This window comes from Mustelus asterias, chromosome 23 (assembly GCF_964213995.1).
Source record: "Mustelus asterias chromosome 23, sMusAst1.hap1.1, whole genome shotgun sequence".
In the NCBI taxonomy this organism is placed as follows: domain Eukaryota; kingdom Metazoa; phylum Chordata; class Chondrichthyes; order Carcharhiniformes; family Triakidae; genus Mustelus; species Mustelus asterias.
The window spans coordinates 49,576,496-49,599,949 of record NC_135823.1 but is presented as its reverse complement, the minus strand read 5'-3'; the positions used below and the strand labels follow the sequence as shown (position 1 = coordinate 49,599,949).

At 53.1% G+C, this 23,454-nt stretch overlaps 1 protein-coding gene across 1 annotated transcript; it reads right to left on the bottom strand.

Moving 5' to 3' along the window:
* Positions 1-7,482: 7,482 nt before the first annotated feature.
* Positions 7,483-15,316, bottom strand: anks4b (ankyrin repeat and sterile alpha motif domain containing 4B). Its single transcript, XM_078239828.1, has 2 exons — positions 15,153-15,316; positions 7,483-8,617 (listed from the first exon to the last, which is right to left on the bottom strand). Exons 1-2 carry the CDS (start codon positions 15,314-15,316, stop codon positions 7,483-7,485), a joined length of 1,299 nt encoding a protein of 432 aa, XP_078095954.1.
* Positions 15,317-23,454: the final 8,138 nt, after the last annotated feature.

Sequence of the window (23,454 nt, the reverse complement as noted above, 5' to 3'; positions counted from 1 at the left end):
AATCCAGATCCAAGCACTTTGCCGAGCAGAAAACCATTTATTAATGGTAGAAGGATGGGCAGAGGGACGGAGACAGATTGGCAGCACCATCAACTTCACCAGAACCAGCTCCAGTTTCTTTATCGTGTATCCCACACAAGCATTACCATCCCAGATATCCCCTGGTGGGGCTGAGGCCATAAAGGAGTCTCTCAGAATTGTTACCTTGCAGAAGGTGGTCATTTGGCCCATCATCTGCACTGGCTCTCCAGGTGAGCATTATGACTTAGCCCCACTCTCCTGCCTTTCCCCATACCCCTGCACTTTGTTTCTATTCAAATAATCATCTAGCGCTCTCTTGAATACCTCGATTAAGCTGCCTCCACCACAATTACAGGCAGTGTATTCCACACCCAAACCACTCGCCGTGTGAAGAAGTCTTTTCTCTTTAAATCTGTGCCCTCTTGTTCTTGACCCTTTTAAAAGCAAGAACAGTTTCTCTCTTATCTATTCTATCCAGTCCCATCATGATTTTGAATACATCTACCAAATCGCCTCTTAGCCTTTTCTCCAAGGAGAATAGTCCCAACCTCTCCACTCTATCCTCACAACTGAACTTTCTCATCCCTGGAACCATTCTTGTAAACCTCTTCTGCATTCTCTCCAATGCGTTCACATCCTATAGTGTGGCGCCAAGAACTCATTGAATCATAGAAACTCTACAGTGCAGAAGGAGGCCATTCGGCCCATTGAGTCTGCACTGACAACAATCCCACCTAGGCCCTATCCGCGTAACCCTACATATTTATCCACTAATCCTTTTAGCCTACGCATCCCAGGACATTAAGGTGCAATTTAGCATGGTCAACGCACCTAACCCGCACATCTTTGGACTGTGGGAGGAAACTGGAGCACCCAGAGAAAACCCATGCAGACATGGGGAGAACGTGTAAACTCCACACAGACAGTGATTCAAGCCGGGAATCGAACCAGGTCCCTGGAGCTGTGAGGCAGCAGTGCTAACCATTGTGTCACCGTGCCGCTCCACTGTACAGAATACTCCAGCTGAGGTCTAACTAATGTTTTCTACAAGTTCAGCATAACCTCCTTGCTCTTGTATTTGATGCCGCTATTAACAAAGCCCAGAATACTGTTCTTTGTTCTTTGAGTGTGCACTGACCACAATCCCACCCAGGCCCTATCCCCATAACCACAAGCATTTACCCTAGCTAGTCCCCCTGACACTAAGGAGCAATTTAGCATGGCCAATCCACCTAACCTGCACATCTTTGGACTGTGGGACGAAACAGGAGCACCTGGAGGAAACCCAGGGAGACACGGGGAGAATGTGCAAACTTCCCACAGACAGTGACCCAAGCTGGGAATCGAACCCGGGTCCCTGGTGCTGTGAGGCAGCAGTGCTAACCACTCTGCCACCGTGCCACATTAACAACATTACCCTCATCAACCCTCTCTGTTACCTCTTCAAACAACTCCAGAAAGTTAGTTAAACACAATTTTCCCTTAAGAAATCCACGCACCCTCTTCCTAATCAAGCTGCATTTTGCCAAGTGATTATTAATTATATTGTGAATAATTGTTTTTACAAGCTTCCCCACCACTGAAGTTAACTATAATTGCTAGGCTTGTTCTTACAACCTTTTCTGAACACCAGATCAGAGGGAGATGAGGGTGCAACATGTCAGGGGTTAGAGGCCAAATCATCTTCAGGAGAGAATAACTGGAAGTGATTCTTCACATTAAAAAAATAAATTCTAGCAACAGAAATGAGAATTACATGGAGTCTTCAGCCATTTGCTGCAGGCCATTCTGCCCAACTGGTCTGTGCTGGCATTTATGCTCTCCATGAGCCTCTGCCCATCCCTCTTCATCTCACTCTGTCAGCATAGCCTTGGATTCCTTTCTCCCTCATGTATTTATCTAGCTTCCTTTTAAATGCACCTATGCTATTCACCTCAACCTTGCAGCAGCGAGTTGCACATTCACACCACTCTCTGGGTAAATAAGTTTCTCCTGAATTCCTGATTGGAGTTATTGGTGACCAGCATATTTATATTAGAGGACCGTGCAATGCACTCCACAAAGTTATCATTTTACAATTCCTCGTCTCTGGATCTGGGTGACTTGAAACTGGTCACATTTACACTTTTAATGTAACATATCCAAGTGACTGACTGAAGAGCAGTTTAAAGGAGTGAGAAGTCCCAATAAAACTGGAAGATCCGCAGACTGGAATCTTGTGGAGGTGATGGGGGGTCTCAGGCGCCTGCATGAGAGCTGGTGATACACCTGTGTCACCTCTTATAGAGCGGGCTGACTGTATATTGTGCAATTCAGGCACTTAACAGGTTGGCAATGGGCCTTCCCCGGGATAAAGGAGCCTAGGGGCAGAGGTACTGTCTGCTGAGAGCAATGAACCACTGCACACAGCAGTGCCACCGGGGAGGCCTCAGATCGAGGAGGGACCCAGGCCGACAGGTGAGTAATGGTGGGAGGGGAAGTCATGGGGTGAGGGAGTTGGTGGAGTGGTGAGGGGGTCAGCAGCAGGGGCAAGGCTGGTTTTCAGCGACCCCGCCCTCCCCATTTCCCAATTCCAGGTCTCTCAATCAGGCACTGTGCCTTTGAACAAAGGGCGACCAGCCCCCCCCCCCCCCCCTCCTGGAGCCCACAAGTAAACACTCTAGGGTTTGTTTGCTGGTGTTTACCTGCATAGTGAGCGCCCCCAGTGCCAACAGGTGAACCCCTATAGTCGGCATTATTTGCCCACTTACGGGCCTCAATTGGCAATGAGGTAAGAAGGTTGCCCATCGTGGATTTAACCTGAGTGGAGGTGGGAAGGTGACAGGATCCCAACCCACCATCCTCCCTCCTGCCAGATTAAATCCCCCACCACCAGCAAACTCTCCACAGAGGAGGGCAAACAATTCTGTTACAGAACAGTTTGTCATAAATGTTAAGGATTAAACAATGGAAGAAGCATTCAAAAGGGTCACGTGCAAGAGAGTTGTCATTCAGGCTGAACTCCTTTGAACGATTCTGCTGGTTTAGATGAGAGATGCCAGTGCTGAAGGAGTGAATGTTTCCCATTTCAGCTTCTTAGTGTCAGCACCAAGAACTCCCAGACACCGGGTAAAACCTTCCCTGTTCGTCCCAACAACATGCATCGGTCCTGCTTTAATAAGTCCCAAAGGAATGGATAAGGAGCAGTTTCTAACCCCAGTTAAAGCACATGAACACCTGTGGATTCGAGTCATGGATTCTGAAGAAATTTCTCGTACATTGGAATCTTGGTTCTCCGTGTTGCAATTATTTGCCAGAATATTCTAGAATGTATCCATACGCAAGACACCAAGACTTTCTAATTGGGCATAGCGCACACATCTTAATTCCCATTTGCTAAATCTAAACATGCAAGACAAAAATTTGGATACTTTTAATAATCCTCTGATATCCATTTCTCCTTTCCCCAATGCAATGGATAATGGAGGCTCTGTGATCGTCTCTGTTCCACATCATACTGGCTGATTCTGCCACTTCCAGGGAATGATGGTGGTCCCGGATTAAATGCTGGCGATTGCTTTGACAGTTCCATGTTTACCTGTTCCATGTTAAAAGAAAGTTACACGTTAAAAGCGAAAACTAAACAAAACTTTATACTGAAAATGTCGGCGACTGAAGGGGTTTAATTTCACCCTATCGCATCTTTTAGATATTTTTGGTCAGGGAAAAAGAAGGATTTGCATGCACAGTGGTTAGCAGCATTGCTTTACAGCGCCAGGGACCCAGGTTCGATTCCCAACTTGGGTCATTGTCTGTGTGAAGTCTGCGCGAAGTCTGCGCGTTCTCCCCGTGTCTGCGTGGGTTTCCTCCGGGTGCTCCGGTTTCCTCCTACAGTTCGAAAGATACGCTGGTTAGGTACATTGACCATGCTAAATTCTCCCTCAGTGTACCTGAACAGGTGCCGGAGCGTGCCGACTAGGGGATTTTCACAGTAACTTCATTGCAGTGTTAATGTAAGCCTGCTTGTGACACTAATAAATAATCTTTAAACTTAAAGTGTGTTTCATGATCTCAGGAGGCCCAAAAGTGCTTTCCAGCCAATGAACTATTTTTTGAAGAATTTGCTGTTGGAATATAGGAAACATTGGGGCTAACACCTGTCCAGGTGGGCAGGGCTAACACCTGTCCAGGTGGGCAGGGCTAACACCTGTCCAGGTGGGCAGGGCTAACACCTGTCCAGGTGGGCAGGGCTAACACCTGTCCAGGTGGGCAGGGCTAACACCTGTCCAGGTGGGCAGGGCTAACACCTGTCCAGGTGGGCAGGGCTAACACCTGTCCAGGTGGGCAGGGCTAACACCTGTCCAGGTGGGCAGGGCTAACACCTGTCCAGGTGGGCAGGGCTAACAACTGTCCAGGTGGGCAGGGCTAACACCTGTCCAGGTGGGCAGGGCTAACAGAGCACAGAACATCCTGGTGTTTCTCTGGATCAGTACCACAGCAGGGAGTGCGCATTCCCAGCAGGCAACGCGCATTCCCAGCAGGCAACGCACATTCCCAGCAGGCAATTTTCTTCCATTTTACAAACAGAGCCAATGGAAACAGATAAATAAATAAGTGTTAATAGTATCACACACAACCATTGTAGTATCACAATTCATTCCTCTTGTTTCTCATTCATGTTCTAAAGCTCGTCACTTTGGTGAAGAATTTGTTTCAAGTACTGGTTGCATTTCCCATTAAACTGTAGCAATCACTATGACAGGGTCTAACCTTACACTTGTTTACTATTTATGGGAGTGGAATTTGTTGCCCATCTTGCGATGGCTCAATGGTTCAGACTTCAGACTTGAAATCCGGTGGGGTTTCCTGATGCAAGTTTGAGGCCTGCTTGCAGCAAGTTCATTGAATATTCTTCATTGCCCTTGAAAAGGAGGTGGCGAACTGCCTTCTTGAATTGCTGCCATCTATCTGGTGTAAGGGACAGAGTTCCAGGATTTTGACCCAGTGGCGGTGAAGGCGATCTCGTTCCAAGTCAGCGCGGTGCGTGACTTTGAGGAGAACTTCCTGGTAGTGGTTTTCCCATGCGTCTTTGTTCTTCTAGATGGTTGAGGTTGCAGGTTTGGAAAGGGCTGTCGAAGGAGGCTTGGAGCATTGTTGCACTGCATCTTGTAAATGGCACTGCTGACATTGTGTATCAGTAGTGGAAGGAGTGAATGTTTAAGGTGGTGGATGGGGTGCCAATCAAGTGGGCTGTCCTGGATGATGTGGAACATGAGTGTTGTTGGAACTGCAGTTATCCAGGCAAGCGGGGATTTTCTATCACACACCTGACTTGTACCTTATAGATGGTGAACAGGCTTTGGGGAGTCAGGTGGTTAGTTGCTCTCTGGAGATTTCCTAGGCTCTGTGCAGCTCTTGTTGCCATTGTATTTATACGGCTGGTCTAGTTCAGTTTCTGGTCACTGGTAATCCTCAGAATGTTGATGGTTTAACACATTGAATGTCAGGAAGTGGTTAGATTCTCTCTTGCTGGAGATACTTATTGCCTGGCAACTGTGAGAAACAACTTGCCCCTTATTAGCCCTAGCCTGAATGTTCCAAGTCTTGGTGCCTATGGACACAGACTGCTTCTGTTTCTGAGGAGTTGCAAGTGGTCCTGAACACGGAAAAAAAATCAGCAAACATCCCCATTTCTGATCTCATGATGGCCGGGGCGGGGTGGTGGTGGGGGCGGGGGGGGGGACTGAGGAACTCCCGCAGTGATGCTGTGGGGTTGGGATGATTGGCTTCCAACAACCACAAGCATCTTCCTTTGTGCCAGGCACGACTTCAACCAGTGAAGAGTTTGCTCCTCAATTCCCAAACACCTCAATTTTGTTAGGGCTCTTTGATGCCATGCTTGGTCAGATGCTGGCTCGTAGTCAATGGCAGTCACTCTTACCTCGCCTGAGGGAGTTATCAACTGTTGTAAATTGGTTCTGATCTGGGTCTCTCAGGCTTGGATGCATTCTACAACTTGTGGCTGTGATTATGACTTGATACCCTACCTGAGACACACGAGATAGGTTGTCCCCTTTCATAGGATCACTTATCTCTTGTTTCTTACCTACCTTCCTCTGTTTTAGTTTGCAATCTTTTCTCCCTTTGTTTGGGTTTTTTTCATGGACTGTTATGGCATTTTTTCTTAAATCAGGTTTCTCTCCATTGCCTTTGTTTCCAAACATAGTCAAAGAGGGAGAATATTTTAGACATTAATAATTGGGTGCAAGGAAAACATTGCATGACTTTCATCATCTTGCCAAAGGAGTTCCACTCTTGCACCTACAGGTGGAGATTCCAGGAGACACCTGTGTAGAAAAATGCACATCTGGCTCACAGCCACATGAAACCCAGCAAACCTGACATCAGGGATCTGGAGATTTACTGAGGCAACCAAATACAGAGCATAATCCATTGATTGAGCAAAGCAAATGTCCCCCTGTCCTAGAACTCCTGAGTAGAGGGAGAAACCAAGGTAACATTTAGTTCTTGGATGTGGGCTTCACGAGTAGAGTTGCAATGATCGCCATCTCCATCCACCCTGACAAGGTGGTGGTGAGCTGCCTTGTTTGTGAATCAGCACAGTTTGTTTAGACCACTTCAGCAGACAATAAAATTCAACCAGTGTAGACTAAAGTCAGTTGTGAGGATCTCACTTTTTTTTGAAAAGTGGCTGTGGAACTGTTTACGTAAAACCTGAGAAGATAGATAGGGCCTCGGATAAACGTCCCATCTGACACTCCACACCTCAGTTTCCTCTGTACTGCGCTGGACAATGAGTCTCAACTTTTGCTTTATTTATTTACAGAACGAGGGTGTCATTTGCTAGGCCAGCATTTATTGCCCATCCCTCGTTACCCTTGAGAAGATGGTGCCTTCCTGAACTGCTGCAGTCCCTGTGGCCAAGTCCTGCGGTGGGACTTAAACCTACACCACGGTGGCACAGTGGTTAGCACCACTGCCTCACAGCGCCAGGGACCCAGGTTCGATTCCCGGCTTGGGTCACTATTTGTGCAGAGTCTGCATGTTCTCCCCGTGTCTGCGTGGGTTTCCTCCGGGTGCTTCGGTTTCCTCCCACAGTCCAAAAGACGTGCTGGTTAGGTGCATTGGCCATGCTAAATTCTCACTCAGTGTACCCGAACAGGCGCCAGAGTGTGGCGGCTCGGGGATTTTCACAGTAACTTCATTGCAGTGTTAATAGAAGTCTACTTGTGACACGAATAAATAAACTTTTACCTTTCTGACTCAGAGATGAAAGTGCTACCAACTGAAGCACCTTATGGTACCACTAAAGTCACATAAAGGCTATTGATCTTTAGTTGTAGATACCCCAGTTAAAGGAGGATGTAATGAATAAATGATACTTAATACTTGTTAAAGGAGAACACAACATGTCTCTAACAGGTTAGCAAACACCATTATATGCTATTGATACAGTGATACTTACAATACAGTATCCGCTAGTTTGTTTGGTGCTTCCAAGATTAATTTCCTTCTTTCTACTGCAGAAATAATCTTTTTCCGTGGTCCGAGTGGCAGATGGATACTTTTCAAATCTCCGTCGGTACACAGCACGAGGGAATCCAGGTCTATCTGTTCTCTGGCCAGGATAGGGATAAACTCTGTCATGTTCTGAGATGCCAAGAAAGTTTCAAGTGGTGTTGTCTCCGGCTCGTCATCATCTAGACCGATGTCATCCTCATTCCAGGGCAGATCGTCTTCCTGTTCTTCATTGAATTCGTCCAAGGTTTCAGGCTCTGTGAACCTTTCCTTGGGTTTCAATACTTCGCTACGCAATTTGGAACCAACGTCTTCCACCTCATTACTGCTGAACATTTCCTCTTCCACATTTAAACCCAAGACAAAGTTCCTTCTGAAGAGCATGTTCCCCAAACCAGGTCGATTGAAGAGCGACTCCTGACCGAAAACATTACCATCTTCAGAGCATTTCAAATCAGGAGAGGCTGCATTCTCCTCATCTCCTTCATTAAACACATCGAATACATTGGCCCGAGTCCCGCTGCTGCCTTCTTGACTTACAAAGATGACATCTTTTCCTAGTTGCTGCTCCACATTGCCTTTGCTGCTACCCTTCTTCTGAAGTCTCTTCTGCAGGGATCCTTTCATGATGGAAGAAATGCTCCCTTTGTGATGTGATCCCCCTAATTTGAAGAGGTCGCTGACACTAGATACAGTCCCACTCTGTACTGGGGCAGCGCTGTTGCTCTGGCCTTCCATCTCTCGGCTATATTTCTTGTTCATCCGATTTTGGTGCTTTTTCTTGCGTCTTTCGCACACTTTGATCTGTTTCTCGCAGTCCTTTATTGCCTTGTCCTTCAGCCTGGCGACCTGCTTTGGATTCATGATGGTTTGCTTGGTGGCAGCTGTGTCCAGAAAGCGAACACATTCCATTCGATCCTTATTGGCTGCAGCGTCCATGGCGGAATGGAAATCATTGTCCAAAGCCCAAATGTTGGCTCCAAAGTTGACCAAGAAAGTGACAATGTGAAGGTGGCCATTGGTTGAAGCGTGGTGCAAGGGGGTATTGCCCCAGATGTCACATATATCAGGATCACCTCTGAAAGATAAACCGTAAAGGGTTGATTAAATACAGGGTTTTACAATACGTAGCAAGGCTCTCAAACCTTATCCCCATACCCATCTTTTCCTGGAGCTGGTGACACATTTTGGGCTCTGGCTCCCTGATACTTTACCCTGGCGGACATTTTTTTGCTACTTTAGCCTGTTGGCCAACTCCTGGCCAACAACATCAAGAACCAGCAAGGTAACAGCAAGTATTATAGACACCAATAGTGAGTACAATATATTTTATTAATAAGTCCAATAAGAAACAAGTTACAAAAAATGTGCAAACTTCGCAATTCACACACAATACTACCATGTCTAGCCGAGGTGATCAGTCTCGGAGTAGTCAGTTCTGTCACTGAGTCCCTGACTCAGGGTTCCTTGTTCAAATGCTGGTTCCTGGCGTTTTTGCTCCCAATCATCCCTAGAGTCCAACCTTTATACTCTTGTCTACATGACTTGTTTTGACCTGTCTCCTCTGTTTGGAACCACCCCAGCTCCCTCTTGCATAAGAAACCATCTCCTTACTCAATTATCACCTTTTTGAACCCGTTAACTCACTAGAACATTCTAAACTACGCTAATCATGTATTGCAAAGCTGGCTGGGTAAATTAGGTAAGCTTTATGTCACGATTCGCAAAACTAATGCCAAGTTCACCCTCAACAAGCACAGATCATGAAGCCATAATGGCCAGGCTTGAACTAACTTGTGATCTGCACTAATTTGCCACCAGAAAGATTTAGTGGAGCAGAAGCAGAAAACAAGCTGATTTCCTCCTCCTCACGGGCTCTGAAGCCACCAGTAGCTTCACCAGTTCCCCAGTAGATCAAAGTTACCAAAGACCAGCTTGCTCAGTTCAGACTGGGACTGGAGTCTAGGCAAGAGTCAAACTGAGCAAGACAATGAATAACCAATCTACCAGACACATTTAACACTTTTAACAACTTGTGGGACAGACTGTGCCCACTAATTAAAGCTTTTGGCAAACATTGTGGGTTCACATTCTACCCCAGAGATCCGAATGCTTAAATTCAAGCTGACATTGCAGTACTGAGGGAGTGCTGCACTGTCAGCGGTGCTGGTCCTTCAGATGAGATGTTAAATCAAGGCCCTGTCTGTTTTCTTAGGTGGACGTAAATGATTGGGGCGGCACGGTGGCCAGCACTGCTGCCTCACAGTGGCCTCACAGTGCCAGGGACCCGGGTTCGACTCCCGGCCTCGGGTCACTGTCTGTGTGGAGTTTGCACTTTCGCCCCGTGTCTGCGTGGGTTTCCTCCGGGTGCTCCAGTTTCCTACCACAGTCCAAAGATATGCGGGTTAGGTGGATTGGCTATACTAAATCGCCCCTTAGTGTCAGGCGGACTAGCTAGGGTAAATGCCTGGGTCATGGGGATAGGACCTGAGTGGGATTGTGGTTGGTGCAGACTCGATGGGCCGAATGGCCTCCTTCTGCACTGTAGGATTCTATGATTCAAAGAAGAACAGGGGAGTTCTTCCTGTTGTCTGGCCAATATTTACCCCTCAAACAATATGACTGAAACAGTAGTGGTCATTATTAGCTAGTTATTACCATGTTGCTCTTTGTGGGAGCTTGCTGTGTGTAATTTAGCTGCTGTGATCCATACATTACAACAGTGACTACACTTTATAAATTACTTCATTACCTGAGGTTGTGGTTGACCGTGTGATAAAAATGAAAATATGTTGTTTCTTCTTTCTCCCAGGGTGTGACTGGAGTGCTTGTGCACTTTGAACCCCAGTGAGCTTTCCATGCATTGACAGTGACGGGCAATAACCTGTATCTATTTACAGTTACTACCATCAATAATGCTGGCAGATAATACTGAACCATGACTTTAAGACCAGGGGTTGTAGCATCAATTCAGGTTGATGAGGGACACACCCCTTTGAAATATTAAGACATAACTTCTTTCTACAAACTGACCTACTGCTTAATTCAGAAATATCCATTTTACATTAATTCAGATCCATCTTTGATTTTTATGTCTGTGTCTTTGCCCCAAATGACACAGGATTCGGGGAAAACTTGTCAACTTAGAGCCTGAACAACCTGTAGCAGTTTTCTCAATCTCCATCATTTCAAAACACATTTACAATACTTACTTCCCAACCAATAAAGGCAACGATACAACATGCAAATATTTAACAACGATTCAACTGTTGTGTAAATTTAAAGGCTTGCATTGACATAGAGCTTTTCCATAATTTCCAGATGTCCCAAACATTTTCCAGCCAATTTTCCAGGATTATTATTGAAGTGTGGTCACTGGTGTTAAAATAGTAAACTTGGCAGCCAATTTGTGCACAGCAAGATCCCACAAACAATGACATAATGACCCAGGCAATTTTTTTGTGATAAAAGCAAAATACTGCGGATGCAGGAGATCTGAAATAAAAACAAGAGTGTGTTGGAAAAACTCAGCAGGTCTGGCAGTATCTGTGGAGAGAGAAAGAGGGTTAACATATTGAGTCCAATATGACTTCTTCCGAACTCAAGTGAGGCAGGAATGCGACGGGTTTTTGCATTGTTGAAAAGGGGTAGAGGAACAGGTGGAGCAAAAGGGATAGGTTTAGCCAGAGGGTAGAGGTGACTAAATGCCAAAGTTGTCAAGGAACCAACGGCAAATGGAGTGGTAATGATAGAATTAAAGACACAAAGATTCGATCCAGAGTAGGTGTGAATAGCAGAATAACCATTAGCTCTGTCCGAACGCAAAAACATGAGGACTTGTTACAAACTGGCAGTTTTTGGGGAAAAAGAATTAAATGGAGGACTGATTACATAGTGTATAGTTGATTAACTCAATGTTGAGTCCAGAAGGCTATAAAGTGCCCATGAGGTAATATTGTGTTGAGCTTCACTGGAACATTGCAGCAATGATGTGGAGATGCCGGCGTTGGACTGGGGTAAACACAGTAAGAAGTTTAACAACACCAGGTTAAAGTCCAACAGGTTTATTTGGTAGCAAAAGCCACACAAACTTTCGGAGCTCCAAGCCCCTTCTTCAGGTGAGTAGGAATTCTGTTCACAAACAGGGCATATAAAGACACAGACTCAATTTACATGAATAATGGTTGGAATGCGAATACTTACAACTAATCAAGTCTTTAAGAAACAAACAACGTGAGTGGAGAGAGCATCAAGACAGGCTAAAAAGATGTGTATTGTCTCCAGACAAGACAGCCAGTGAAACTCTGCAGGTCCAGGCAAACTGGGGGTTACAAATAGTGTGACATGAACCCAATATCCTGGTTGAGGCCGTCCTCGTGTGTGCAGAACTTGGCTATCAGTTTCTGGCATTGCTGCAACGGCCTCAGTGCTCAGCGCCAACAACTGCCAATTTCCAGATGCAATTTTACATCTCATCCGCTTCATCCTGGACCACAATATCTTCACCTTCAACAACCAGTTCTTCATCCAGACACACGGAACAGCCATGGGGACCAAATTCGCACCTCAATATGCCAACATCTTCATGCACAGGTTCGAACAAGACTTCTTCACCGCACGGGACCTTCAACCGATGCCATACACTAGATACATAGATGACATTTTCTTCCTTTGGACTCATGGTGAACAATCACTGAAACAACTCTATGATGACATCAACAAGTTCCATCCCACCATCAGACTCACCATAGACTACTCTCCGGAATCGGTTGCATTCTTGGACACACGCATCTCCATTAAGGACGGTCACCTCAGCACCTCACTGTACCGCAAGCCCACGGATAACCTCACGATGCTCCACTTCTCCAGCTTCCACCCTAAACACGTTAAAGAAGCCATCCCCTACGGACAAGCCCTCCTTATACACAGGATCTGCTCGGATGAGGAGGATCGCAACAGACACCTCCAGACGCTGAAAGATGCCCTCATAAGAACAGGATATGGCGCTCGACTCATCGATCAACAGTTCCAACGCGCCACAACGAAAAACCGCACCGACCTCCTCAGAAGACAAACACGGGACACAGTGGACAGAGTACCCTTCGTCGTCCAGTACTTCCCCGGAGTGGAGAAGCTACGGCATCTCCTCCGGAGCCTTCAACATGTCATTGATGAAGACGAACATCTCGCCAAGGCCATCCCCACATCCCCACTTCTTGCCTTCAAACAACCGCACAACCTCAAACAGCCCATTGTCCGCAGCAAACTACCCAGCCTTCAGGAGAACAGTGACCACGACACCACACAACCCTGCCACAGCAACCTCTGCAAGACGTGCCGGATCATCGACACAGATGCCATCATCTCACGTGAGAACACCATCCACCAGGTACACGGTACATACTCTTGCAACTCGGCCAACGTTGTCTACCTGATACGCTGCAGGAAAGGGTGTCCCGAGGCATGGTACATTGGGGAAACTATGCAGACGCTGCGACAACGGATGAATGAACACCGCTCGACAATCACCAGGCAAGACTGTTCTCTTCCTGTTGGGGAGCACTTCAGCGGTCACGGGCATTCGGCCTCTGATATTCGGGTAAGCGTTCTCCAAGGCGGCCTTCGCGACACACGACGGCGCAGAGTCGCTGAGCAGAAACTGATAGCCAAGTTCCGCACACACGAGGATGGCCTCAACCGGGATATTGGGTTCATGTCACACTATTTGTAACCCCCACAGTTTGCCTGGATCTGCAGAGTTTCACTGGCTGTCTTGTCTGGAGACAATACACATCTTTATAGCCTGTCTTGATGCTCTCTCCACTCACGTTGTTTGTTTCTTAAAGACTTGATTAGCTGTAAGTATTCGCATTCCAACCCTTATTCATGTAAATTGAGTCTGTGTCTTTATATGCCCTGTTTGTGAACATAATTCCCACTCACCTGAAGAAGGGGCTTGGAGCTCCGAAAGTTTGTGTGGCTTTTGCTACCAAATAAACCTGTTGGACTTTAACCTGGTGTTGTTAAACTTCTTACATTGCAGCAAGCCAAGGACAGAAGCGTGAGAGTTAGATGGTGAGCTGAAATGGCAAAAAGCAGGAAGGTCAGGGTCTTGTGGATTGTGTGAAGGTGTTCTGCAAAGAGGTCACCCAGTCTGCACTTAGTCTCCCCAGAGTAGAGGCGACTGCATTGTGAGCAATGAATGCTAAATAGGAAGAAGTGCAAGTACATCTCTGCTTCACCTGGAAGGAGTATGTGGGGCCTTGGACGGTGAGGAGGGATGGGGTAAATGGGCAGGTATTTCACCTCCTGCGATTGCCTGGAAAAGTGCTGAGAGAAGATGAGGCATTGCGGAGGAGTGGACCAGGGTGTCGTGGAGGGAAAGGCCCTTCAGAATGCTGTGGAGATGCCGGCGTTGGACTGGGGTAAACACAGTAAGAAGTCTCACAACACCAGGTTAAAGTCCAACAGGTTTATTTGGTAGCAAAAGCCACTAGCTTTCGGAGCGCTGCCCCTTTGTCGGGTGAGTGGGAGTTCTATTCACTATTCTTTTGCTACCAAATAAACCTGTTGGACTTTAACCTGGTGTTGTGAGACTTCAGAATGCTGACAGGGTAGGGAAGGGGATGATGAGTTTGGTGGAGGTATCATGCTGGAGTCGACGGGGGAGAATCTGTATTGAATACAGAGATTGGGGAAATGGAAAGTGAGGACAAGGGAACTCTCCTGTGGTTCTGGGAGGGAGGGGAAAGAGTGAGGGCAGAAATGCGGGAAATGGCCCTGACGCAGTTGAGAGCCCTGTCGACCACGGCGGGGGAGTCCTCGACTGAGAACAAAGGACGACAAATGGAAGGTTTTTGTGATGTCACTAATAAGGGTGGCACAGTGGTTTTCACCGCTGCCTCATAGCGCCAGGAACCCTGGTTCAATCTGGCCTCCGGTGACTGTCAGTGTGGGGTCTGCATGTTCTCCCCGTGTCTGCGTGGGTTTCCTCCAGGTGCTCCAATTTCCTCCCACAGTCCAAAGATGTGCAGGTTAGGTGGAATGGCCATGCTAAATTGCCCCTTAGTGTCCCAAGACGTGTAGAGGGATTAGTGAGGTTAATATGTGGGGTTATGGGGGTTAGGGCCTGGGTAAGATGCTCTGTCGGAGTTGGTGGAGACTCAATGGGCAGGATTTTCCGGTCATGCTCGCCCCAAGATCGGAAAATCCTGCCCAAGGTCAACGGACGTTTGGATGGTCCGTGTCCCGCCCGCTACAATTCCTGTCGTGAGCGGGACCGGAAAATTCCGCACAATTGGCTGAATGGCCTCCTTCTGCACTGTAGGGATTCTATGATTCTAGGTTGGTTGAGGAATAAATATTGGACAGAACACCAGGGAGAACTACCCTGCTCTTTTCAGATCTTTTACATCCACCTGAGAAGGCCTCAGTTTCATCTATAAGACAGCACCTCGGGCAGTGCAGAACTCCCTCAGTACTGCTCAATCAGGATTAATGTGCCCAAGTCTTCGGAGCGTGTTTTGCTCCTTCTGAAACAGCTGACGTGTCAGAAGCCATTTATCACTTGACAAGAAACAAAAAAACACGAAGAGTCAGGCTGTGACACTCACCCTCTACTACAGATGAGCTGAAGGCCCTCCAGATGCCCGTGATACGCCGCCCAAAGGGTCGGGGTCATCCCATCCTCATCCGGATTGTTGAGGTCTCTCCTGGTGGCCTCCTTAAGGGGACCCAGGTAGCCATCCCTGGCTGCCTTGTGGTACCTGTCAGTCATGGTTCAAATCCTCAGGGCTGCTCGGAGCTCCCAGTGCAGCCGGTGAATGAGAGGACCCGAGGATGTAGCGGGGGCACCGCCCAGGGTGGGACATTCAGGACAAAAGTCCACTCGCCAGAAACTGCGAGTTAAGGTAGCCCAGCTGGCAAACTGAGCTCAGGTGTTATTTCCCCTTCCATCCCCCCACGTTTCTTCGGCACATTTTGTTTTGTTTGGCAAAAGGTGCATTTTGCAAAAAGAAAAAACAATTTGTCCTTTTAAACTGAAACAAACAAGTGTGTGTTTGCATCTCAGCTGTCTGCTCATAGAGGGGGGGGGGGGGGAAGCTCTCATTTGCTTTTGCATCGTTTTCCAATGCAACATTCTCGTTATTTTTAATCGATCCTTTCCAATATTTATAACTAAATCCTCAGCAGGTTTTAATGTAGTTTTAGTTTGCCTTATTCGTAGAGCAAAAAAAACCCCAGAACGACCTTAAAGAGCAATAACATTATAAACAGCCGACCTTTGAATTATAGGCTGATGTCAAGACTGGAAATTCTTTCCCCATTTGATGTTCTTGCATTGCGGTGAATTATTCCGGTTGAGAAGCATAATGTATTCATAATTATATTCTTCTGTTCGGAAGGAGATGCTTGCAACCCGGGGGGAGGGGAAGGTGGTCACCGAACCATTAAAGAGTGATTCAGTCATTTAACAGGAAGACCCTGTTCCTAACTAGAAAAAACACTCAATGGCTGCACAATATAAGAAGCTCCCAACATGACACAGAAAGCAAGTGCAGTCTACATTACAAAATATTTATCTAACACTTTTCACGTCCTTGGCACCTCCCCGAGCCCTTTTTTGTACATTTTCTACGCGTACACTTAATGAATGCCAACACTGAAGTGGGAAACAAGCAGCCAATTTGCAAGTCCCGTGACTTGTGGGATCTTGCTGTGCGCAAATTAGATGCTAATTACAGCAATGATTACATTGCAGAAGCACTTTCCCGGCTGTGAAATGGGTTGTGGTGTTCTGAGGTTGTGAAAGGCGCTAAATGAATGCTGATCCAGCCAGGCGATGTGAAAGGGTCAGGCAATTGGACCAGGGGGTGCTTCGCACTGACCTCTCCCAGTGATAGCTGCTGTTAACAGCCTGGCTGGCCCTTGTCTCTTCCAGAAAGAGAACAATAAGATTAATGTCTCTGCCCCCTGATCGAGCGTTCCCTTGTATTTTCTCTCACAGATACTCATATGTCTGTGACATTGAATAGCTTCGAGGGGCAGAATGGCCTTCCTTTGCTCCTACCCCCTATTTCTTCCATCGATATTTCAGAATTCCGACATTTGCATCTTCTAAAAATAAATGAAGATGAGTCCAGGTGACTGCGAACCTTCAGTAGCGTCCGAAGCGCAATCTTTATTTACAAAGACATCCCTTTCTCCCCTGAAGTGCTTTCCAATTATCAGCCAGAGGTAGAGAATTGATGGCTGATACCGTTCAAGAACAGCTTCTTCCCAGCTGCCATCAGACTTTTGAGTTGTATTAAGTTGATCTTTCTCTGCACCTAGCTATGACTATAACACTACATTCTACACCCTCTCCTACCCTTCTCCCCTATGTACTCTATGAACGGTCTGCTTTGTATAGCATGCAAGAAACAATACTTTTTACTGTATACCAATATATGTGACAGTAACAAATCAAATCAAATTTTCTAATTAGTAAGCGAAAAAAGTACAGAGCGTTGGTTAGACCATAGCTAGAGTACTATGTGCAGTTCTAGTCACCTCAACGTAGGAAGGATGTGATAGCTCTATAGAGCAGGTACAGAGGAGATTTACCAGGATGTTGCCTGGGATAGAACATTTGAGCTATAAGTAGAGATTAGATAGGCCTGAATTGTTTTCTTTAGAGCAGAGAAGGGTGATTGAGGTGTAGAAGATTATGAGGGGTATGGACAGGGAGCGAGCAGCTGTTCCCCTTGGTTGTGGGGTCAGTTGTGAGGGGGCAGAGTTTTAGGGTAAGGAGCAGGAGATTCAGAGGGGATTTGAGAAAAACCTTTTTCACTCAGAGGGTGGTAGGAATCTGGAATGCACTGCCTGGGAAGGTACTGAAAACCAGAAACCTTACAACCTTTAAACCATATTGGGGTGAGCACTTGAAATATCATAACATTCAAGGCTATGGGATAAGTGGGACGACACAGTGGCACAGTGGTTAGCACTGCTACCGCTGTGTGCCAGGGATCCGGGTTCGATTCCGCCCTTGGGTCACTGTCTGTGCAGAGTCTGCACATTCTACCCATGTCTGTGTGGGTTTCCTCCTACAGTCTGAAAGACGTGCTGGTTAGATGCATTGGCCAAATTCTCCCTCAGTATACCCGAACAGGCACCGGAATGTGGCGACTAGGGGATTTTCACAGTAATTTCATTGCCGTGTTAGTTAATGTAAACCTACTTGTGACAATAAAAAAAAGCAGGAAAATGGGATTAGTGTGCCATCCGTGGTAGATATTATTGGTGTGGATTTGATGGGTTGAATGGCCTTTTGTGTGCTGTATGACTAATATATATAACCAGGTAAACTTTAACTCTGCATAATGAAATTGAAAGTCCAGCATCTGGGTGTATTTGGTATGATTACCATGGTCACTGGTGTTTTGTCACAATAACACGAGGAACATTCACCTGTACTTTTTTACTGGAGTTGCCTTGTGGCTGTATCTATAATCTCCCTCTGGCTGGTTGATGAGTTGTTCTTGGGAAACTCTGGGTGTGTTTTGAGTTGGGATCTCTGCCCATGGTGTGGGGTGGAGGTTTTCGCCAGTGTTCCTGGGGCTGTGCTGTGTGGGGGTTTTGCTGAGTATGGGCGAGAGGGGAGTGTGAAGATTTAGCTGAGTGTTCCTGGGGGTGGGGGAGGGGGCTGTACTGGGGGAGGGGGAGGGGGAGGGGGGGTGTACTGGGGAGGGGGGGCTGTACTGGGGGAGGGGGGGCTGTACTGGGGGAGGGGGCTATACTGGGGAGGGGGCTATACTGGGGAGGGGCCTGTACTGGGGGAGGGAGAGGGGGCCTGTACTGGGGGAGGGAGAGGGGGGCTGTACTGGGGAGGGGGCTGTACTGGGGGAGGGAGAGGGGGGCTGTACTGGGGGAGGGAGAGGGGGGCTGTACTGGGGAGGGAGAGGGGGGCTGTACTGGGGAGGGAGAGGGGGGCTGTACTGGGGGAGGGAGAGGGGGGCTGTACTGGGGGAGGGAGAGGGGGGCTGTACTGGGGGAGGGAGAGGGGGGCTGTACTGGGGGAGGGAGAGGGGGGCTGTACTGGGGGAGGGAGAGGGGGGCTGTACTGGGGGAGGGAGAGGGGGGCTGTACTGGGGGAGGGAGAGGGGGGCTGTACTGGGGGAGGGGAGAGGGGGGCTGTACTGGGGGAGGGAGAGGGGGCTGTACTGGGGGAGGGAGAGGGGGGCTGTACTGGGGGAGGGAGAGGGGGGCTGTACTGGGGGAGGGAGAGGGGGGCTGTACTGGGGAGGGAGAGGGGGGCTGTACTGGGGGAGGGAGAGGGGGGCTGTACTGGGGGAGGGAGAGGGGGGCTGTACTGGGGGAGGGAGAGGGGGGCTGTACTGGGGGAGGGAGAGGGGGGCTGTACTGGGGGAGGGGAGAGGGGGGCTGTACTGGGGGAGGGAGAGGGGGCTGTACTGGGGGAGGGAGAGGGGGGCTGTACTGGGGGAGGGAGAGGGGGGCTGTACTGGGGGAGGGAGAGGGGGGCTGTACTGGGGGAGGGAGAGGGGGGCTGTACTGGGGGAGGGAGAGGGGGGCTGTACTGGGGGAGGGAGAGGGGGGCTGTACTGGGGGGAGGGGGGGGGCTGTACTGGGGGAGGGGGGGGGCTGTACTGGGGGAGGGGGGGGGCTGTACTGGGGGAGGGGGGGGGCTGTACTGGGGGAGGGGGGGGGCTGTACTGGGGGAGGGGGGGGGCTGTACTGGGGGAGGGGGGGGCTGTACTGGGGGAGGGGGGGGGCTGTACTGGGGGAGGGGGGGGCTGTACTGGGGGAGGGGGGGGGCTGTACTGGGGGAGGGGGGGGCTGTACTGGGGGAGGGGGGGGGCTGTACTGGGGGAGGGGGGGGCTGTACTGGGGGAGGGGGGGGGCTGTACTGGGGGAGGGGGGGGGCTGTACTGGGGGAGGGGGGGGCTGTACTGGGGGAGGCGGGGGGCTGTACTGGGGGAGGGGGGGCTGTACTGGGGGAGGGGGGGGCTGTACTGGGGGAGGGGGGGGGGCTGTACTGGGGGAGGGGGGGGCTGTACTGGGGGAGGGGGGGGGCTGTACTGGGGGAGGGGGGGGGCTGTACTGGGGGAGGGGGGGGGCTGTACTGGGGGAGGGGGGGGGCTGTACTGGGGGAGGGGGGGGGCTGTACTGGGGGAGGGGGGGGGGCTGTACTGGGGGAGGGGGGGGGCTGTACTGGGGGAGGGGGGCTGTACTGGGGGAGGGGGGGGGCTGTACTGGGGGAGGGGGGGGCTGTACTGGGGGAGGGGGGGGCTGTACTGGGGGAGGGGGGGGGCTGTACTGGGGGAGGGGGGGGGCTGTACTGGGGGAGGGGGGGGCTGTACTGGGGGAGGGGGGGGGCTGTACTGGGGAGGGGGGGGGCTGTACTGGGGGAGGGGGGGGGTGTACTGGGGGAGGGGGGGGCTGTACTGGGGAGGGGGGGGGCTGTACTGGGGGAGGGGGGGGCTGTACTGGGGGAGGGGGGGGCTGTACTGGGGGAGGGGGGGGGCTGTACTGGGGGAGGGGGGGGCTGTACTGGGGGAGGGGGGGGCTGTACTGGGGGAGGGGGGGGCTGTACTGGGGGAGGGGGGGGCTGTACTGGGGGAGGGGGGGGGCTGTACTGGGGGAGGGGGGGGCTGTACTGGGGGAGGGGGGGGGCTGTACTGGGGGAGGGGGGGGGCTGTACTGGGGGAGGGGGGGGGGCTGTACTGGGGGAGGGGGGGGCTGTACTGGGGGAGGGGGGGGCTGTACTGGGGGAGGGGGGGGGCTGTACTGGGGGAGGGGGGGGCTGTACTGGGGGAGGGGGGGGCTGTACTGGGGGAGGGGGGGGGGCTGTACTGGGGGAGGGGGGGGGCTGTACTGGGGGAGGGGGGGGCTGTACTGGGGGAGGGGGGGGCTGTACTGGGGGAGGGGGGGGCTGTACTGGGGAGGGGGGGGGCTGTACTGGGGGAGGGGGGGGCTGTACTGGGGGAGGGGGGGGCTGTACTGGGGGAGGGGGGGGGCTGTACTGGGGGAGGGGGGGGGGGCTGTACTGGGGGAGGGGGGGGGCTGTACTGGGGGAGGGGGGGGGCTGTACTGGGGGAGGGGGGGGCTGTACTGGGGGAGGGGGGGGCTGTACTGGGGGAGGGGGGGGCTGTACTGGGGGAGGGGGGGGGCTGTACTGGGGGAGGGGGGGGGGCTGTACTGGGGGAGGGGGGGGGCTGTACTGGGGGAGGGGGGGGCTGTACTGGGGGAGGGGGGGGCTGTACTGGGGGAGGGGGGGCTGTACTGGGGGAGGGGGGGGCTGTACTGGGGGAGGGGGGGGGGCTGTACTGGGGGAGGGGGGGGGCTGTACTGGGGGAGGGGGGGTGTACTGGGGGAGGGGGGGGGGCTGTACTGGGGGAGGGGGGGGGGCTGTACTGGGGGAGGGGAGGGGCTGTACTGGGGAGGGGAGGGGGGGGCTGTACTGGGGGAGGGGAGGGGCTGTACTGGGGGAGGGGAGGGGGGGGCTGTACTGGGGGAGGGGAGGGGGGGGCCTGTACTGGGGGAGGGAGGGGGGGGCTGTACTGGGGGAGGGGAGGGGGGGGCTGTACTGGGAGGGGAGGGGGGGGCTGTACTGGGGAGGGGAGGGGGGGGCTGTACTGGGGGAGGGAGGGGGGGCTGTACTGGGGGAGGGGGGGCTGTACTGGGGGAGGGGGGGGGCTGTACTGGGGGAGGGGGGGGCTGTACTGGGGGAGGGGGGGGCTGTACTGGGGGAGGGGGGGGCTGTACTGGGGGAGGGGGGGGCTGTACTGGGGGAGGGGGGGGGCTGTACTGGGGGAGGGGGGGGGCTGTACTGGGGGAGGGGGGGGCTGTACTGGGGGAGGGGGGGGGCTGTACTGGGGGAGGGGGGGGCTGTACTGGGGGAGGGGGGGGGCTGTACTGGGGGAGGGGGGGGGCTGTACTGGGGGAGGGGGGGGGCTGTACTGGGGGAGGGGGGGGGCTGTACTGGGGGAGGGGGGGGCTGTACTGGGGGAGGGGGGGGGGCTGTACTGGGGGAGGGGGGGGGCTGTACTGGGGGAGGGGGGGGGCTGTACTGGGGGAGGGGGGGGGCTGTACTGGGGGAGGGGGGGGCTGTACTGGGGGAGGGGGGGGGCTGTACTGGGGGAGGGGGGGGGCTGTACTGGGGGAGGGGGGGGGGCTGTACTGGGGGAGGGGGGGGGCTGTACTGGGGGAGGGGGGGGGCTGTACTGGGGGAGGGGGGGGGCTGTACTGGGGGAGGGGGGGGGCTGTACTGGGGGGAGGGGGGGGGCTGTACTGGGGGAGGGGGGGGGCTGTACTGGGGGAGGGGGGGGCTGTACTGGGGGAGGGGGGGGGCTGTACTGGGGGAGGGGGGGGGCTGTACTGGGGGAGGGGGGGGCTGTACTGGGGGAGGGGGGGGGCTGTACTGGGGGAGGGGGGGGCTGTACTGGGGGAGGGGGGGGGCTGTACTGGGGGAGGGGGGGGGCTGTACTGGGGGAGGGGGGGGGCTGTACTGGGGGAGGGGGGGGGCTGTACTGGGGGAGGGGGGGGCTGTACTGGGGGAGGGGGGGGCTGTACTGGGGGAGGGGGGGGCTGTACTGGGGGAGGGGGGGGGGCTGTACTGGGGGAGGGGGGGCTGTACTGGGGGAGGGGGGGGGCTGTACTGGGGGAGGGGGGGGGCTGTACTGGGGGAGGGGGGGGCTGTACTGGGGGAGGGGGGGGCTGTACTGGGGGAGGGGGGGGCTGTACTGGGGGAGGGGGGGGCTGTACTGGGGGAGGGGGGGGCTGTACTGGGGGAGGGGGGGCTGTACTGGGGGAGGGGGGGGGCTGTACTGGGGGAGGGGGGGGCTGTACTGGGGGAGGGGGGGGCTGTACTGGGGGAGGGGGGGGCTGTACTGGGGGAGGGGGGGGCTGTACTGGGGGAGGGGGGGGCTGTACTGGGGGAGGGGGGGCTGTACTGTGGGAGGGGGGGCTGTACTGGGGGAGGGGGGGGGCTGTACTGGGGGAGGGGGGGGGCTGTACTGGGGGAGGGGGGGGCTGTACTGGGGGAGGGGGGGGGCTGTACTGGGGGAGGGGGGGGCTGTACTGGGGGAGGGGGGGCTGTACTGGGGGAGGGGGGGGGCTGTACTGGGGAGGGGGGGGCTGTACTGGGGGAGGGGGGGGCTGTACTGGGGGAGGGGGGGGGCTGTACTGGGGGAGGGGGGGGCTGTACTGGGGGAGGGGGGGGCTGTACTGGGGGAGGGGGGGGGCTGTACTGGGGGAGGGGGGGCTGTACTGGGGGAGGGGGGGGCTGTACTGGGGGAGGGGGGGGCTGTACTGGGGGAGAGGGGGGGCTGTACTGGGGGAGGGGGCTGACTGGGGGAGGGGGGGCTGTACTGGGGAGGGGGGGGCTGTACTGGGGGAGGGGGGGGCTGTACTGGGGAGGGGGGGGCTGTACTGGGGGAGGGGGGGGGCTGTACTGGGGAGGGGGGGCTGTACTGGGGGAGGGGGGCTGTACTGGGGGAGGGGGGGGCTGTACTGGGGGAGGGGGGGGGCTGTACTGGGGGAGGGGGGGGCTGTACTGGGGGAGGGGGGGCTGTAACTGGGGGAGGCTGTACTGGGGAGGGGGGGGCTGTACTGGGGGAGGGGGGGGCTGTACTGGGGGAGGGGGGGGCTGTACTGGGGGAGGGGGGGGCTGTACTGGGGGAGGGGGGGGCTGTACTGGGGGGAGGGGGGGCTGTACTGGGGGAGGGGGGGCTGTACTGGGGGAGGGGGCTGTACTGGGGGAGGGGGGCTGTACTGGGGGAGGGGGGGCTGTACTGGGGGAGGGGGGGGGCTGTACTGGGGGAGGGGGGGTGTGGTTTTTGCTCGGGGGGAGTTGCTGAGTATTCCCCGTTGCTGTGCGGGGGGAGGAGCCGCTGCTGGGGGAAGTCTCTGCTC